This window comes from Polyergus mexicanus, unplaced genomic scaffold (genome assembly GCF_030449975.1).
Source record: "Polyergus mexicanus isolate NDT 795.1 unplaced genomic scaffold, iyPolMexi1.0 SCAF_12, whole genome shotgun sequence".
Classification (NCBI taxonomy): Eukaryota; Metazoa; Arthropoda; class Insecta; order Hymenoptera; family Formicidae; genus Polyergus; species Polyergus mexicanus.
In genome coordinates this window covers 6,489,633-6,508,445 of record NW_027223332.1, presented here as the reverse complement: position 1 = coordinate 6,508,445, position 18,813 = coordinate 6,489,633, and the positions used below count along the sequence as shown (strand labels likewise).

The 18,813-nt window shown below is 28.7% G+C and overlaps 3 protein-coding genes across 3 annotated transcripts in view; 2 read left to right on the top strand and 1 right to left on the bottom strand.

Annotated features, from left to right (window-relative positions):
* LOC138938427 (icarapin-like) overlaps positions 1–2,654 on the top strand; it is a 29,102-nt gene extending 26,448 nt beyond the window's left edge. The window contains exon 4 of the mRNA XM_070305378.1: positions 1,171–2,654. Within this exon, the coding sequence (XP_070161479.1) occupies positions 1,171–1,419 (249 nt within the window). The 3' untranslated portion in view covers positions 1,420–2,654. The remainder of the gene's footprint in view (positions 1–1,170) is intronic.
* Positions 2,655–4,441: 1,787 nt separating this feature from the next.
* On the top strand, positions 4,442–7,264 carry Syx5 (syntaxin 5). The gene is made up of 5 exons (XM_070304796.1): positions 4,442–4,984; positions 5,390–5,646; positions 5,862–6,062; positions 6,140–6,261; positions 6,394–7,264. Exons 1-5 carry the CDS (start codon positions 4,618–4,620, stop codon positions 6,551–6,553), a joined length of 1,107 nt encoding a protein of 368 aa, XP_070160897.1. The 5' UTR covers positions 4,442–4,617; the 3' UTR covers positions 6,554–7,264.
* Positions 7,265–7,268: 4 nt separating this feature from the next.
* Positions 7,269–14,979, bottom strand: Tango1 (transport and golgi organization 1). Its single transcript, XM_070304794.1, is given in 17 exon segments — positions 7,269–7,800; positions 8,336–8,863; positions 9,334–9,463; positions 9,576–9,672; positions 9,860–9,949; positions 10,031–10,169; positions 10,253–10,475; positions 10,575–10,742; positions 11,083–11,307; positions 11,394–11,471; positions 11,594–11,689; positions 11,913–12,050; positions 12,130–12,188; positions 12,264–14,322; positions 14,554–14,687; positions 14,824–14,962; positions 14,965–14,979. Coding segments are annotated over 17 exon segments (4,368 nt in total). The 5' UTR covers positions 14,974–14,979; the 3' UTR covers positions 7,269–7,744.
* Positions 14,980–18,813: the final 3,834 nt, after the last annotated feature.

Sequence of the window (18,813 nt, the reverse complement as noted above, 5' to 3'; positions counted from 1 at the left end):
GTCGCGCATTGTCTGATATGTAAGTCACTTAACGCTTAATGCGACTTGCCGTACAAAGCGCGAAACAGAAATGGATAACTGACCGCCAAAAATTTCGCTGAGTACCGGCGAATTTCTTTTTCGGATAAGCGTTTAATTCGCGTGTAAAGCCCGTCGTTTGCATAGAACATGTCCGTATAAGATAGGTAAAAAAAAGAGAAAGAGAGAGAAAAATGATTATTCTTTTCTAAGACGCTACAATTGAAAGAAAGAAAGAAAGAGAGAGAGAGAGAGAGAGAGAGAGGCAACTAAATTTGCATTTTTTATCTTTTCGTTATTTGTAATAATCGCGAAGTATTTTTTGTAAATTTTATCTTTTTATTTATAATAATCGAAATATTATTTTAAAATCATTAAATTGTTTCGTGAAAAATGTTGTTTCGTAAAAAAAAAAAAAAAAAAAAACTTTTATTGGCATTTAAACATTGAAAAATGTGGGTTAAAATATAGGAATGATACATTAAAAGTATGACATGTGGAAACGGAACGTGATTTAGCATTTTGTCAGGAAAATATGGAAATATTGAATTGGATATTTTCTTCATTGCGTTTTCACACACACACACATACACACACACACACATACGTATAGGAAGATATGGAAAGTTTAACTAAATACATAGAGCGGTTCTAATAATTCAAACCGAAGCACTACATCTCTTTGTTAACAGTATAAACCATCGTACTGTACTATACGCTCTGTCATGTTCTAAATGTGGCGGTTGCTAATTTTTCAATAATAGAGCTTAATTAATTTTGATAATGCATTTGTCGGTTGTACAGCTGCAAATTGTACGAATAATCTGTTTGCATCCCTAAACCAGCTCTTATTCTCCGAGGCTTCCTGTTGTATATACATCATACTATCTTTGAATATTTAACGATACAATAAATTGATTAGATAACAAAAAATATAAATTATATTTGAAACTTAAAAAAAGTTTTTTTAGACAAAAATTTTAAACCGATTATTAATTTTAAAGATTATGACTAATTTATGACTCGTACATATGCTTTAATAAAAAATAGAATGACTTTCTTGCAATTATTAAATCAGTATATATAGTTCCCCCTAGAGACAGATTATAAGATTAATTTAATATGCGTGATATTTAATTCGTTTGATTGCAGATCATTAATGGTCATGTGGTAACGATCAACGAGACGACTTACACATCGGGCGACGAAAACGGCGGCACCGCATTTCGAATTCGCATAATCGATGTGAAACCGGAAAACGACACTCTACCGACGTTAGGCGGTGACAATGCGGAACCGATAACGGTGAGGGCGGAAGCCGCCCCAGAGTCAGAGAGCCGCGAAACGATGGAGGACATGAACAACGAGATACCGAAGAACACGGACGTACTGACCGCTTAAAAAACGGTCAGCTGTTCGCGCTCGATATGTCGATAATGGCGTATCGGGGTCGATTTTGAAAATGAGGAAGAACGATCCCTCGTTACGTGGCTGTAGTAGAGTAACTTTTCGATATCGCACCGAGTGCATCGCGTTAAAGTAATATTATTATAATATATAGTTGCGTTTCTGTTGTTTCCTACAGCTTTTCAATACGATTGATTGTTTACGATGTTTATCTGCGTCTTTTTGAAATAAAAGATTGCTACTGCTGTGAAAAAATATAGCCCGGATTTACGAAGATATATGAATAATATAAATTGGAAAGGAGTTAATTAATTAAATAAAGTAATTAATTCATGTAATTTTAATTAAAAGATTAAAAGCTTTGAATTCACATTAAATAAACATTAAATAGAATTAAAATTTTTTATTAAAAGTTAACATAACTGTCTTTAAAGTTTAATGCTCTTTTACAAATAATGTTGAGTTTAAAACATTTTTCTTTGTACATCAATAAAAAAGAAAAAGATTGAAAAATTGGTTTGTTGAATCATTTAAATGTATATTTTTCATATGTTTATTATTAAAATTAGCTTTTTTCTTATTTAAATGCTATGTATATTAATATATTGGTTGACGGTCATATTTATTCACAGAGAAACAGTTTAATACATAATATCGGCACTCCACTTGATTAATTATATCACTTATTTACATCGTCCGTCAAGCGTAAGATTTATGCTGATTTGCTATGTACCACGCGATAAAATACAAATGCGAAGTAGATTATAATTGCTGGTTGGCATTACGATATTGCCTTATATATACATACAGCAGTGCGGAGATCTATATCTTATAAAAAATTGTAAAGTTGATATCGAACACACAAAGATCTATACTTCCTATATATATTTAGGTAATCCTAACACCCTCTTAGTTCCTTCAACAATAGTGCCTTCGACGTACGAAAAAGTATAATTTCAAGTAATATATAATTATATATATGCATGATTAAACATCCATACGCAGGAGTAGTCATTCGTAAACAATTTTCAAAGACGAGGAAAATTTTTGCAGAAAAATACAGCGGTGTGTCGCGATTTTTTATAACAAAAAAGACGTACGTTCCTGTAGCTCTATATTTACGAAACTAAGATATACTTCTTATACATTATAAACTGGTTAGAGAGAAAGGTTGATACAATAAAATATATAAATATATATATATATATATATATATATATATATATATATACAAATAAAAAATATGTACTTTGTGTATATTTATGTAAGTTTATAACTTAAGTACCCTGCACCATGATGCGTGTGTAATCTAAAAATTTTGAGACGTCCGACATTTAAAATAGAGCTCGAAACTATCATCCACCCGTTGCATACAGATAAACACCGGTTCGGTAAATATTCTTCTAGCGTAGATATTCGTATAACATATCATCATCAATAAATTACAAAGTCATTAAAAAAAATTAGAAAATTTGTAAAAATACTTGGTGGCGGCAAATATCAACTGTTGATATTTGATTCAATAGTTTGACACATATTTTTCAGGATTGACTGTGTACCTATTTTTCAGGTTTTAATTTAAAATAACGTGGTAGTATAAATATCCAAATTAAAGTTAAAAAATACGCGAGTGCATTTAAATATATTAAACAATAAAAAAATAGTTGATATATGAGTAAAATATTAAATCATTTAAATCGCCTAAAATTTTCCAAAAAAATTGAATAAATATTAAAGATCTAGACGCGCCATAAAAAATTTTAAGAATTTTTTTTAAGTACATAACATATGAAAGACAAAATACAAGTATCGATTATTATAATTATTACGGTCTCTGTAAAATGCTTCGTGTTATACTGTATATATACTATTATCCTTTTTGATATCCATTTCTAAAGTAGTGATAAAAATTCATGAAAAGAAAATGATGAAAATTTTAATTTTTTTTATATTATTGACACAAGATATTATCAGTAATGATGCAATCTCTAACTCTACCGTAGTGAAAATGTTCAATTCCGTCATATTCAATAAAAATCACACACTTTACGAATTACCGATCGCGTTAAAAGTGCAGCAACTACTCACACAATCACTAATTGATTCAGTTATTATTAATTATTAATATATAATGTAATATTATATATTATATAATTACATATATAATATTAGTTTATATTATTAATATTTAATAATCAATAAAGTTTGGACCTACGTAAAATAGAGAGAAAATATTAAGAATAGGAAGAAATATATTAAATATTAGGAAGTGCAATTTGAAATTAATTTACTTCAAGCACGAGGACGAAATAGTTTAATCATTCTTTATTTTTAATTCATCATGCATTAATCCATTCTGTTCCTTTGTTTGAAGTAAAATATAATTTCAAAATTTTCTTCCTAATATTTATTAATTTTATTTCTATTCCTAATATTTTCTCTATTATATGCCGGGTCTTAATTATAAAATTCGTTAAAATTGCTTTTAACATTACACGACAATTTGTCAAGATTGTTGAAAACAGAGAAAATGCATACAAGAAAAATTACAATCTCAATTTTATAGATTAATATCTTACAAATAAATATGGATACGATTTGCATTGAACATCGCGTTAAATCTATTTCAACAAAGATATAAATCTAAACTCACCGAAAATCCGACCTTACTCTTGTTGGTAAGCACCGTGATTAATAACACTTAACAGAAATGAAGATAACTCTTATATACGTGTCATATTTTACTCTTTTTATAATTACAAAAGCTCGAAATTTAAATTAATTTTTTTTTTTCGTCACGCGCGAACTACAAATGTGAATTGCGAACTGCGAACTACGGAAGCATAGACATAAAAATACATAGATGGAGGATTCTATACAACAATCATGATTAGCCTGATGTGATGCGTCTAGACCCCTAGACGCATATTCTTGTAACCAGACGGGTCTAGTTACTATTGGTTCCCCAATTGTGGCCAACTTTATGCGGTCAAGATATTTATTGACGACCCTAGTGTATATATCACGTATACGTATAATACGTGATCGCGCCGCGGAACTGTCATATGTGTGGTCATGCAGACGTGTCCGTCGCCGTCGTCGCCGTTTGCAATCTGTTGACACATAACTGGGCCTGGTGGTAAAGATCCTCGCGACACCCGCGCACGTGGAACAAGCTGAGAGGATGCTGCGATGTTAGCACGCAGACGTCACATCGCAGGGAACGTGATAGATCGCGACTTCGCAATTGCGAGCTCGAGCAATTCGCGATATCATTATGATGGAGACGAAGCGAGCGATGAATTGTTGAGCGAGGAGACTGTCAATTCAACGGAGCATTCTACGACGACGACGACGATGACGTCTCGTGACAGGACCAACGAATTCGCCAACGCGATCCGCTCTATGCAGAGTAGAATCGTTGCGCGGACCGTTGCTAATCTGCAGAATCCGCGTCGCGCGCGTCAGATACAGAGCTACTCAAACTTCATGATGATAGCAAAGAACATTGGCAAAAATATTGCTAGCACATATACCAAACTGGAGAAGCTTGCCCTATGTAAGAATCAAATGTACAAGAGTCTGGTATACCGCTTACTGCAACTTTAATCAGTCGCAATATGTTATATCAAAGGAAAGATATTAAAAGTAGAAGAATCATATTTGTTGCAAAAAATCTATTATTTGTTCTAAAACCATCTCTTATACACAAATCTATATGGAAATTAAGAAAATTCAACTATAGGCTATACCAAATTGTTTCGGGAAACTATACAAAAAAAAATGTTCCGAAATTTTAGTTCCAATTGAAATTATTATTGATAGTTGCCATTAAATCTTATCATTTAAGATATCTGAATTAATATACACAAATTAAGTATGAATAGTAAAACTAGATTAAGAAACAGATGTTTATACTAAGCAAAAATACTGGTACTATTTTACAAAAATTTTTATTTTACAGTGGCCAAGAAGAAATCCATATTTAATGACAGACAGATGGAAATTGAAGAACTTACAAATATTATTAAAACAGACCTAAAAAGCTTGAATCTTCAAATTGGGAAATTGCAAGAGCTTGGAAAATCCCAAAGAGAAAGCTTTGGTTCCTCTCAGAGTCATCATATTGCTTCGCATTCTTCCTCAATTGTGATGACACTGCAATCTAAATTGGCAGATATGTCAAATAACTTTAAAAATGTTTTGGAAATTCGATCCGAGGTAGGCTAAAGTAAATGATATAATGTCATATATATATATATAGTTTAAATTTCTTTGAATGTTTATATTAATATTGTTGCACAATCAAATATTTATATATTATGAATATTTTAAGAGAAGGAAAGATTATATGAAATTGTAAATATTGTGGAAAATTAGAAAAGTGGCTACATATGAATGATAATAATACATAAATTATATGAAAACATATACAGAATATGAGAGAGGAGCAACACAGAAGACAACAATTTAGTCAAGGATCTGTATCTACTATGCTCCCCCCAAGTGTTGTTTTGGGAAAACAAGGTTCTTTATTACTACAGGAAGAGGTTTCTAGTAATTCAGTTGCGATAGACGTAGAACCAATGATGAAGCATCAGTTAACAATCATGCAACAATCTATACAAGACGATACCGTAAGTGATCTAGCATATGTACAAAGAAATTTAGTATCATACAAAATAGAAAAATTACAGATAGTTGTTTTTTGTAGGATGCATATGTCCAATCAAGAGCTGAAACTATGCAAAACATAGAATCTACTATAGTTGAATTAGGTGGCATTTTTCAGCAACTGGCACATATGGTTAAGGAACAAGAAGAAATGGTTGAAAGGTAAGAAAAAAAAATGTAATTCTTATCTGTGTTCCATGACAAATGAAAAGGATTATCTGAAAACATGTTATCATTATCAAAATTTTATAAATATAAATTCCTATTTGCGAAAAAGAATTAATTTATTTACAGGATAGACAGTAATATAGAGGATACTGAGCTAAACGTGGAAGCTGCACATACTGAAATATTAAAGTACTTTCAGTCTGTAACAAGCAATAGATGGTTAATGATAAAGATATTTGCGGTCCTTATTTTTTTCTTTATATTTTTTGTAGTGTTTTTGGCATAACACTCGGCACTATCAATTTATTATATGTATTTATATCGTTACATTTTATCATTCATATCTACTATTTGTGATATAAAAGAAATAGTTGCAAAATGATCTTTACAAAGTTAGGATCTTCATACATAACATAGGTGAAATGAAAAAGATATTCTGTGCATTCCTCCGCCCTTTCTTTAAATTGTGAATATTGTACATTTAAACACTTACCATTGTAAGTATTTAAATATTACGTTACTTGTACAATGCATCTTATTGAACACAAAATGTAAAAAGAGACTATTTCTATAGATAATAAATATATAATTTTCATCTTATATATATAGAAAAGACAAACAATTTTCAAATAAATTGGACGAGTAACGTTTTACAGAGAATATATACATCCAAAATAAAAAAATTTATTACTTTATATATACTTATACTATATATGTATATTATATGTGTGTGTATAAAGTAATATATCTTTTTAATTTTAATTAGGTTATTTTGATACAAGATTAGAAGGCTCATAAAATTTTCATATATATATGTGAAAAAAAAAAAATATATATATATATACATATATATGTTTTAGTTAAAATATTAAATCTGCAATAATTCTGATAACACACAGCCATAATAAATTACAATTTATTTCAATCTTTAAAACCATATATAACAATTATATCTTTTATTCTACATAGATTATACAAGAACTTTATTACAATATTTTATTTACTAAGTTGAATACCTAGAATATGCACGTCATTACTAGAAATATAGATATAATTCACTTATAAATATTTTTTAATATTTTCACTTTTGTTGCTTTCATAATGCAATCAAAATGCATAAGTATTTTCAACAATTTTTACAAATAATTCACTATACATGTGTTTTCAGAATCATAAAATAAAGTAAAAATTATAATATTAATTTCCCAAATAACTAATAATAAAAAAAGTTATTTTCTTTTAGCAAAACAATATAAAACAATTTAACACATAATAATCACAAACATAACAATATCATTGGCATATTATTTAGTGAATATCTTTATGATATTGACATGTTTGTTTTATGTTAATGTTAACGGAAAGTTGTATTATTGTTACATATTTATTTGAAATTGTTATACAATAAGAATGTCACTGATACAGTGATTAGATTTGGCCTTTGTACAAGTATATTGGGAATAACAAGATACAAAACTTAGACTTTTCCATGATGTGCTTTATCCAATGATTCTCCTGAAGAATGTAAGGAACCTGAAATTAAAAAAAAAAAAAAAAAATTTTAATAAAGAAAAAAATATATTTTTTCAATTACAACTTATATTTTTATTCTTTTATTTATATTTTAATATGTATATCTATACAATTTTAAAAAATGCAAGGAGATAAAAATAGATTTCGATAAAATAAAAAATTATGTATGCATATAAAAAAAAATTATGTGAAAATTGAGCTAGTAATGCAATATAAAGAAGTATCACAAAATATATTAGAAAACAGAAGATATATATACACATATTGCGTGTCGTTAACATAAATTAAAATTGATTAAGCTCTTTAACCTGACACGGCATCTATTTGGGATTATTTCCTTCCATAGTACTCCAAAACTGTCTCACTTTAGAGAAACGTTTGCGTCCTTGCATGCATAAAAATAAAAAAAAAATAGAATAGATGATAGTAACAACCAAAATGCTTTCCGAAAAGACAGGAAGGAGATGAATCTGACTAATCTATGATATCCCAATAAATGTGTCGTCGCTCTGTGTCACATACTGTTTTCACAAACCTTTGCGATTGCGCGCACGTTGCTCTCGTTGATGAGGATGGAAACCAGAATTGCGTGGGGGCGGCAGTGATTCTTCCCCCCAAGGATGCGTCGTTCCGAGAGGTGGAGGGAAACCGGGTGGAGGAAGAGGCGGGATGCGATCGCTACCGAATGGAAGAGGTGGTGGCGATCTGTGATGATTAAATGATGGAAGTAAATGCGGTGAAGACATCGGTGGCGGTGGAGATCCGGCGTTCTCATACCTGCCCCCGGAAGTGAGCTGAGGATGCAAGGGTGGCGGCGGCGGCATCGGCGGAGGTGACGATAATCTGCCGCCGAGAGGTGGAGGACGCTGACCGATATCATATGGAGGTAGACCGGAGGTAGTGGGCGGTAAGGGTGGCAGATACGGCGGGAAACAGTGTAGATAGGAGGGCGGTGGGGGTGGAGGGACACCCGAGGAACCACTAAACATTACTGGAGAGCTGGACGATTCTGCTCCTATGAATAATGGCGGCGAAGTCACAGTTTCCCCATTTGCTTCCAAGCCTGTTTGAAAATCAGTTTACTAAAATAAAATATCCAAACAGAAACATACGAACTTGCAGTTTCGACGTATAATAAATTGCGCAATCCACCCTCTGTAGATGAACCTGAACACATTTCTGACGCACTAATTATATATCTATGACATTATTACATTGATTTAAATTACTACTTCCTAAGAAACTAGATAATTTTTCTATTCTACAGATTGCAACATTATATATTCTACAGTTATAGTTTCTACAAGATCTTTAATAAATCTCTAATAAATTATTATTCGCTTACAAAGAGTATTGTATATGAATATATCACATGTAAAAAATTAAAAAAAAAAAAATATTACTATAATAATAGTTAAAGATAAATTTTATAATAGATATATAATCTCTTTCCAAGCTAAAAATTATTGATTGTTAAGCTTGTTTGCTAAATATGTATGCATATAATAAATATCTTATAATAAAAATACTTACGATGTAACTTTATTTCGGTATCAGTATCGTTTAGGTTTAGATTTTTCTCTACAAGAGTAAGACGATTACGTAATTGACCAGCCTCGGCTTTCGATTCTTCCAAACGACGCTCATTTTGGCGGGCAGCAACCTTATGAAACATAGTGTGTATATATATATATATATATAGTGTGTGTGTGTGTGTGTGTGTGTGTGTGTGTGCGCGCGCGCGCGCGCGTGTGTAACAGATATATATATATTACCCATTGTTCATGTGCTTTCGTTTCTAGAGCAGATATTTGATTTTTATATTCTCTTTCCTGATCCACGATTTCTCGTTTTAAGATTTCTACTTGTTGCCTAAAATAAAATTTTCTATGATGAATTAATTGTAGTTTAAAAATTTGTTAAACAAGAATTCTTGTAATTACAGGTATATTTATGAGAATATTTTAACTTGTTCTAAATAATAGTGTAAATAATATAAATATCCAATTTTTAGATTTTCTTTTGATATTATTAAACGAATTTGTCCAATTGTGCTTACTTATAATTTTGTATTTCATTTTGCATTGTATGTATTCTTTCGACTGTCGATACAACTTCTCCTTGTTTCTGCAGCCACATAGTTTCTTCCCTAAAATAATGACAATATTAATAACTTATCTAAGTGTAAGACCACACACACACATTTTTATTAAGACTAATCATTGCTCACTTCTGGCGTTCAGCTTCTTTCTCTTTGAAAAACTTTGACAATACCTCAAGTCGCGTCTCTGCATCTTTCTTCTCTTTTTCAGCTATTTTACACTGATCACTTAGTGCAGTTATCTCTTCCTTAACAAGTTTCATATGTTCTGTATAAAAATATTGTTATTAATTAAACTTAGTTAGAAAAATGTTGTGGCTAATTCAAGATTTCTTATATTTAGAGAAACACCTTCTAATAATTGATGAGCACCTTCAACATCACTTAATCGCATCTTTAATTCATCTCTCTCTTCACGTAATTGCAGTGCATCAATTTTAATGCGAGATACATCGTATAACTTTTCCAAATCCAAATTATTCGATTTGATCTGATTAACGATTTCCATCAGTTCTTTAACTTCTATTTCTTTGCCTTTTAACTCTTTATATAATGATGACTTTTCGATAAACAACTAAAAAGAAGTGACAAATAGTGTATATATATCTCTTGATAACTAAATCTCCTATGTCATAATATTAACTATTGTTGAGATATGCAATTGCAAACTTACTTCATCTAATTTTTCTTCCAAATTATGTACTTTATCTGTTAGTGTTTTTTCTATATTATTCTTAAGATCTCTTAGAGTCATCAGCTCGTCTTGAGCTCGTGAAAGTTCTACTTCAAGTTCCTCATCTTTCTTCTTAGCAGAAACAAGATCTGCTGATAAAGTCTCAACCTGTAATAAAACAAATTTTAATTAGTATTATATATTTGGTATGTAAAAACCATTGGGTAAAAATTGATAAAATAATAAGTGAATAAATATAAGATATGCATAAGAGAGAAGTATAAAATTAAAAAAATGTACCAATATAAATATCATCTTTATAATGTATACATATATTCATGCATTAAAACATATTAACAAACTTTAATTTTATCAAATTCACACTGCATGAGAAAACAACAAAACAAAAAAATTAATGTTGTTCTACATCAAAAATCAAATTAAATAATAAATACTCTAAAAGATATATCATAGACATTAATATACAAAGTAAACAGATTACTCTCACTTCTTGAGCTTTAAGATTTAATGCATTTGTTAAGGATTCGTTTGCAGTTTGCTGAGCATCTAATCTTGCTTTTAGATCTTCCACTGATTGAGCTAACGGATTAATTTCATTATTTGATGATAAAACTTCTCTTAGCATATGTTCAAGCTCCAATCCAGCCTCTGTTGCATTTTCTAAATCTTTCTCTAACACAGTCACCTGTTCCTCCAATCTTGTCTTCTCATTCTGCAACAGCAAAACATAGATAGAGAATATGCAATTTTCAACTTATATAAAAATATAATAAAAATGTAAAATACTTGGACACATACCTGTAATGCTATTAAATCAGTTTTTAAAGATGTAGCCATGTCTTCAGAATGAGATGAGTCATATTGTGTGGAAAGTAACTAAAATGTTTATATTTTAGTGGAATGTAATACATAAATTCGCATTTGTATAATGGAAAAAAAAATATGGCAAAGAATATAAGTATGCAAAAGATTATAATTTGTACATATATACTGTTTACCTCTTGTTGGATAGATTCTACATAGAAAGTTAAATCTGTCTTTTCCTTCTCGAGTGTATTAATTTTTGCTATGAGTTGCCCATCTCTTTTTATATTCTAAAGAGAAATATAATACTATTGAGTTGTACTTAATAATGTTAAATGCTTTAATTTGATATGCAAAGATAAATATTAATTCAAAGCATAAATTATTCATAATTAATAAGATTTTAAATACAATTTCTCTTAAACTTGTGGAATATATTTTTTATATTATATATAAATTTGAGTTACTACTGTTTTTGAGCACTGCAAATGTAAGCACAGTATATATTATTACCTCAATATAATAATATCCAAGAGTAAATATGAGTACTGTAACAGCTGTTATGAATAGAAATATCAATGTTTTCCAATAATTATGATCCAATTTCATAAAGTCAACCAAATTATCTTCTTCACTTTCTGATTCTTCTTTCTATGGCAGAGAAAATCATGTTGTATGATAAAATATATATATAAATAATTATTATAAAAATATTTTCTTTAAGACTTACTTGCTCCAAAAGCTCAGTTGCCTTGGTTATGCATTCATCTTCAAGTAAGCAATTTTCATCTGAGTAAAGATTATATGATTATATTTTGAAACTATTAAATATTACTAAATATTAGTAAAATAAAATTTTAATACCTTCTATTTTTGGTATAATAGGTTTTGATTCTGGTTTTTTCAAGTCATTATCCTCTTTAATATATGCATCTGTGTACAAAACTTTGTCTTCACTGTTTATGTAATCACCATATTCAGACAATGTTTTTTCTTCTTTTACATTATCAAATTGATCTTTTTTATGTTCTAAATCTCCTTTAACATTCGATAAATCATGGTTCTGCAAAACATCATTAAAATTTATTTGATTTGAGATTTCTTTTTGATGAGTATCTAGAGATTTCTCTGAATTAACAATGTCAAATGATGCACCATTAGAAAATTCGTTAAGTTCTATAGGAATATTGTCCGAGTTAGCATCATTAACTGAGTTATCATTTTTATTTATACTGCTATGTACAATAAATTCAGTAAATGGAATATCTGTAGCACTATGATTTAATGTCTCGTCTATAATTACTGTATTTTCTCCAATGGTGTGGTTTTTGAAAAATGGTTCTTTTGTGGTATTTTCTTTAACAGCTGTTTCCGCAATGGATAATAAGTTAATAGTTTCTGAAATATTATTATCAATTGTAACTTGGACAAATGTTTCTTTATGACTAACATCTTCTTTTGTATTTTCTGAATGCGTTTTATCATTTTCTGACAATTTCTGTTCAATATCATTGCTGCTTTGAGTAGAAACGCTTTTTGTGGCTGTAGTTTCTTTCAAATCAGAGATTATTGATTCTTTTTCAGAAGAACCAACTATGTCTTTAACATTTTCTGTAATTTTTTCTTCTTTACTCGTTTCCTGTGTTTCAATATTTTCGACAAGACTATTAATGTCAGTTTTTGCAGAAATAGAACTATCATCTACTACAATTGAAGGTATTGTTGGCAACTCTTTGGCAGGTTTAGGCGCAGCATCTTCATGTACAAAATTATTGGATAAAGGCACGTCACTAGGAGATGTAGCATTTTCCAAAGAAATAACAGATGCTTCTTCTTCTATCTTTGTCTTTTCATCCAAAACTTTTGCACTCTCAATATTCTCATGTATAATTTCTTGCTGTATTTCTATCTTTTCTTTATTTATAAGACTTGGATTTATGTCCGAGTCCAATTCTATCTGAATAGTTGGAACATGTTTTTCAGCTACAGTATCTTTAACATCTTCTGAAACCTGTTTTAACTGCAGATCATTGTCAGTTTTAGGAACAAGTATATCATTATTATTTTGAATAGTGCTGCTCTCTATTGCTGCAGTATCTTGTGAATTAGATAAAATGTTGAATGTGTTGGTAATCGAAGCAAATATACCTTCGCTTTCAACACTTTCTATTACTTCTTCTTTCTTATTATCTTCTATATTTCCTTCAGCGCTATTATCTGTCTTAATTTTATTATCCAATTTTTCTTTATGTTCCAACTTTTTAAATGACTCATCTTCAGATTTACTGTTTTCATCAAGTGTTAGAGTGTCATCTTTGCTCACTGTATTTAAAGTTGAATTGATTAATGCTTTGGAACTCTCTAATAGTATCTCAGTGCTGGTCTGTTCATGAATATCTAAAGGTAATTTAATTCCTTCAATTTTACTATTAGCATCATTTGTGTCTGCTTGTAATTCCTTATTGTTGATAAATGTATCCTTGTCAGATGATGGTTCTTTATGATCAGGATTTATTTTAGAATCAATTGAATCTTGTTCATTTAGTGATGCAGTAGCATGTACAATTTCAGACACAAAGCTGGGCTGTATAGATGGCTCACTGTCAGGATAAACTGTAGTACCATCTATTACTTCGTAAGATGTTATGCTATCTACATTAATCACTTGAGATTCTTGCACAATACTTTTATCTATGGATTTTATTGATCTTAACGATGCCTCATTATCTTTATGGGGCAATTTATTTTTTAATAAAGGATATATTTTCTGTATTTCCTCTGTTGTTGATTCAAATTTCTTGGGTTGAACTTCATTAATTTCTTCAGTAAATTTATAAACAGGCACTTCATACTGCAATTCACGTTGCAGGATTTTATATTCATTTAGGAATCCCTTGGGTGCAAATCCACGTTTGCCATTTATCTGGAATAGAGATCATTATATGAGAAAAATATATTCTTTTGAGAAATAAAATTTATCGTGTAAATATATTTATTGTATAAATATATTCTTTTGAGAAATAAAAATCTGAATGACAGCAATGGTAAATTATTAATAAAAAGTATATCTAAAAAGAATATTGAAATAGAAAATTTTACTTTTCAATAACATACTCTACTAGCTTAATAACATTCAATATGAAGGGAAGTATACCTCAACACCCCATAAATCTGTTCTTTTTCCAGCACCTTTACTGAAAACCTTAACATCTGCATTAATACCAAATGACATTACTTCACGATCGTTTGCCACATAAGCAAGTGTTGTCCTAGCTAACGAAATGGGTTCTAAATAAGAGAAAAAATAGTTATATCAATAGTTATAATAAAATAAAAATGGAGATAGTTATAATATTTGTGCGATTGAGTAAAATACAAAAAAAATGTGTTATGAGTTTTAAAGCTAAAGTATGGCTTCAATTACTCGAACAATCCGGGTCGTAACATAATTGTTTGTCAGATAGAGCGGCTAAGCATTGCGATATGATATAGAGAATTATCACGAACAGAAAAAATAAAAGATTCATAAACGATCTGATTTCCGTCATATTTTCACTATTGCAAAATTCCACATCACTACCGCAACCACACACAATGACACTACACCATTTCGGATATACGATACACAACGTGACCACAAACTATATATATACTAGACAAGCATGTCTTCATTATGCGCAAATTATATCAATTTCTATTATAGTATATACATTTTGACATCTAGATATTCCATGCACCGTGATTGTTCGAAGAAACACATTCGTAACATTCGAACACTTTTCATGCTCAATATCTTGTCGCTAGCGACAATCCAGTCACGTGACTTTTTTATCGCTCAAAACGAGCGATGAGCGACGCATGAAAAGGTACCTTAAGTTTATCGTAAAGTTTACGAACGATCCTATTCTAAAATTATATGGATCGCGAGCATTTCCTCTATTCTAAGATCTTCCCGCAATTTTCAATCTTGTTGAATAAAAATATTGTTGCGTATTTTGTCTTTTATTTATTTCTTCTTCTCATTCTAATGTAGTCATGTGACAAATTTAAAGAGCGAACTAGACATTCAAGCGCGTGAAATGCGCTTGCAATGCGCGCGCTATTTGTCGTACCAAATTTTATTTTTTTATATATGTATGTAAATAAATACGTATATCGTTTTATACTTTATAATAATCAATATTATTTAAATTTATATTGATATAATAATAATTGATAAAATAATAATAATATATTCATATTTTTAGTTTTTAATTTATATATATTTAATATATACTATTTTATAATTGTTTGTAATCTATACATGATAAAATAATTACATATACATATAAACCGGTAAAAGCAATACAAGTTTTCTTAGAGTCTGTCAGATTACAAATAGATTTTCCACATCAGTAACATGTCTTTTTTAGAGAGGGATAATCGAAGAATTGAGAGAGAGAGAGAGAGAGAGAGAGAGAGAGAGAGAGAGAGAGAGAGAGAGAGAGAGAGAGAGAGAGAGGTAAATCATCGCAGTACTAATTAGAAAAGAAAACTGATTTGAAATATAAAGGAAAAAAAACTTAGAATAAATGAGGCTTGTAGAATAATCGATTTTATACGATAAAATTTATATGATCATAACATTGTGAAAAATTATTAAAAATTATCTTCACAAATCAATGCTTTATTAATATGTATAAGTTGAAACCAGCAAAAGTCAATCACCGATCTATCTCCCGAATTAAAACTTCTAAAAATTAGCGAAATATCAAAATATTCTTCTCTCTTCTTTATATAATTTCTAATATAATTAAACAAATCGTATAGTACAAATCAAAATTTCAAACATTTTAATTCCAAAAATTCTCTCATACTTTATATATTATATATTTTGTTTTTTCGTAATATATTAAAATTTAAAAGATAATGATACAAAATATAAATAACAATATAAAAAACAATTTTATAATTTATTGCAAGAAATATAGTAGGAAAGATGGTAAATAAAAGGTTCGAAAATGTATATAGAAGGAATTTTTAATAATATTATCTTGAAGTTTAACATATTTTGTTCTACATGACTAGATTATAAAAGCAATTAGAAATTCATGTGGATTTAACAATATTAAATATTATGCATCACAAAATGTTATAATACATTGAAATGTCACAATGTAAATGTGCATTCTTTTTCTTAAGTTTACAAAAAACAAGAATCACACAACAATTTATCTTGTTCCTACACATATACAAAATTACTGAGTCTTGATATGACAAGAAATATAAAAGAATTTTTATAATTTTTAACATGGAGATATATAGGTATTTAACAGAGATACGCTTAAAAAAGGTCAAGAAAAACACGATAGAATTCGAATATCTTATCATATATAAATTCCTTCAATTATTATTTTTCTTCATGCCTCTAATGCGTGAAGTATACTTGTTTTGATATTCTTACTTTCTTCACGAGATTTTTTATAGGTATAAAAAAACGCATTATAAGAAACTGCAACAACTTGTAAAATATACTCTGTAAACAACAAAGCACAATAATCGAGAAAATGCTGTTTAAAATATTAAAAAATAAGAAAATGACTAATTTTTATATAAAACATATGTGTAGCTGTAAACGTTGGAAAATATTCAATGAGAAAATCATATATAATTTCTTTTTCAATCAATTACTTAATACATATATATATATATATATATATATATATATATATATATATATATATATATATACGTGTATATATAATGTGACATTATAAATATCTGTGTTTAGTCATTTATTATATTATGCTATATTTTTCTCTCTTTTTCTCTCGACTTGACATGAAGCAAAATTTAGCTGTACTAACTTTATTGTTCTCAAATATTCTTCTTAAAATTTAAGATAATAGCAATTTTTTATAGAGCAAATATATCCTGGAAACTAGTATGCAAGTTAATATCTATTACAAAGCTAATTCTCTAATGTAATCTTCAATATCACTTTTTGTGTGAGTCCAATTCCAATATTTTCAGCTCCACGACATTAATCCTAAAGTATGTACAAATCCACAATATATGTGTATAATATGTATTATGCCTAAATATTTCTTATCATGAAAAATAAAATTATATGACTTTAAAATTTAAAATATTATTACACACAGACACACCCAGACACACACAGACACACACACACACAAAATTTTATATAATAACGCTTTGCAATTGATTATTATAGTAGTGATTATAAATTTTATATAAATTGTTTATGTTCTTCATCAGAAATTGCATATATAAAACTAATTGTATTACGCCAGTATCTAATATCTTATACATAATATCTCGGGCACTGCAAATTTGCTTCCAACTTTCGATTTTTTGGTGATTTTGAAATTAATTGAATGCTATCTCTTCGCGTAATTTCTTAATTTTTAATAACCAATGTTTTAATAACTAAATCTTGAATAAAAATCAAAAGTTTAATTACCAAAATTCCATAATTTTTTGTCATTTATAATTGTAGAATATTCTCTTAACGCTTCAAGAGTAAAATAAATCTATTTAGTTTTTAGTTTAGCCTCTCTAATCTTTGCAGTCTGCATAGACATCCTGAGACATGCCAAAAAATTTTTTAAACTATAATTGTTTTTGCATGAAATGTATCTAATATTTTATTATATAAACATGACGTGTAATATCGATTTTTCTCCATTTTATTGAAGTGCTATATCATATTTTATGCAAAATTGTTAATTACACATTCAAAACATCTATATCACTTGAAATGAGAGAAGTACAAATAATTCTACTTTATATTACACAAATCGTGTTATAAGAATATATATATATATATATAATCATGTAACATTTTCTTGTGAACATCCAAAATTTCCTACACTATCATGCCGTAGGGTAAGGACAACTAAAAGCATTAATAAGATTATAAGTGGATTATATCCAAAAAATTATTTGTTTTGTTTATTATTATATGGCAAAAGTAAAAAATGTTTTTAAAATAAGAAACAGGCAATGCAAACCGACAAATTTTCTTATTCATAAGATATAATTATATATTAAATTCTATATATTTTAATACATTGATATTCAATCAGAAGAATAATCTATGTACATGTGTAAAATATTACACAAAATGTACATTGTCATCACATATTAATTGTGTGTGATTAAATATTTGCTATAAAAATAAAAATTAAATAATTAAGGAGCTATAAGTACAACTCTCTGCCAGTAAAAATATAGAAATTAATTCATTATTAAAATATAATAGTTATGCACATGTGTGCAATTTTCGAAATACAAAATATAAAAAATTGATTATCATAATCAAATATGGCTAAATTAGTTACTTTACAATTTCTACTAAATCAATGCAACAAAGTCCACATTATATATTTACATCGTAAATACAATAATA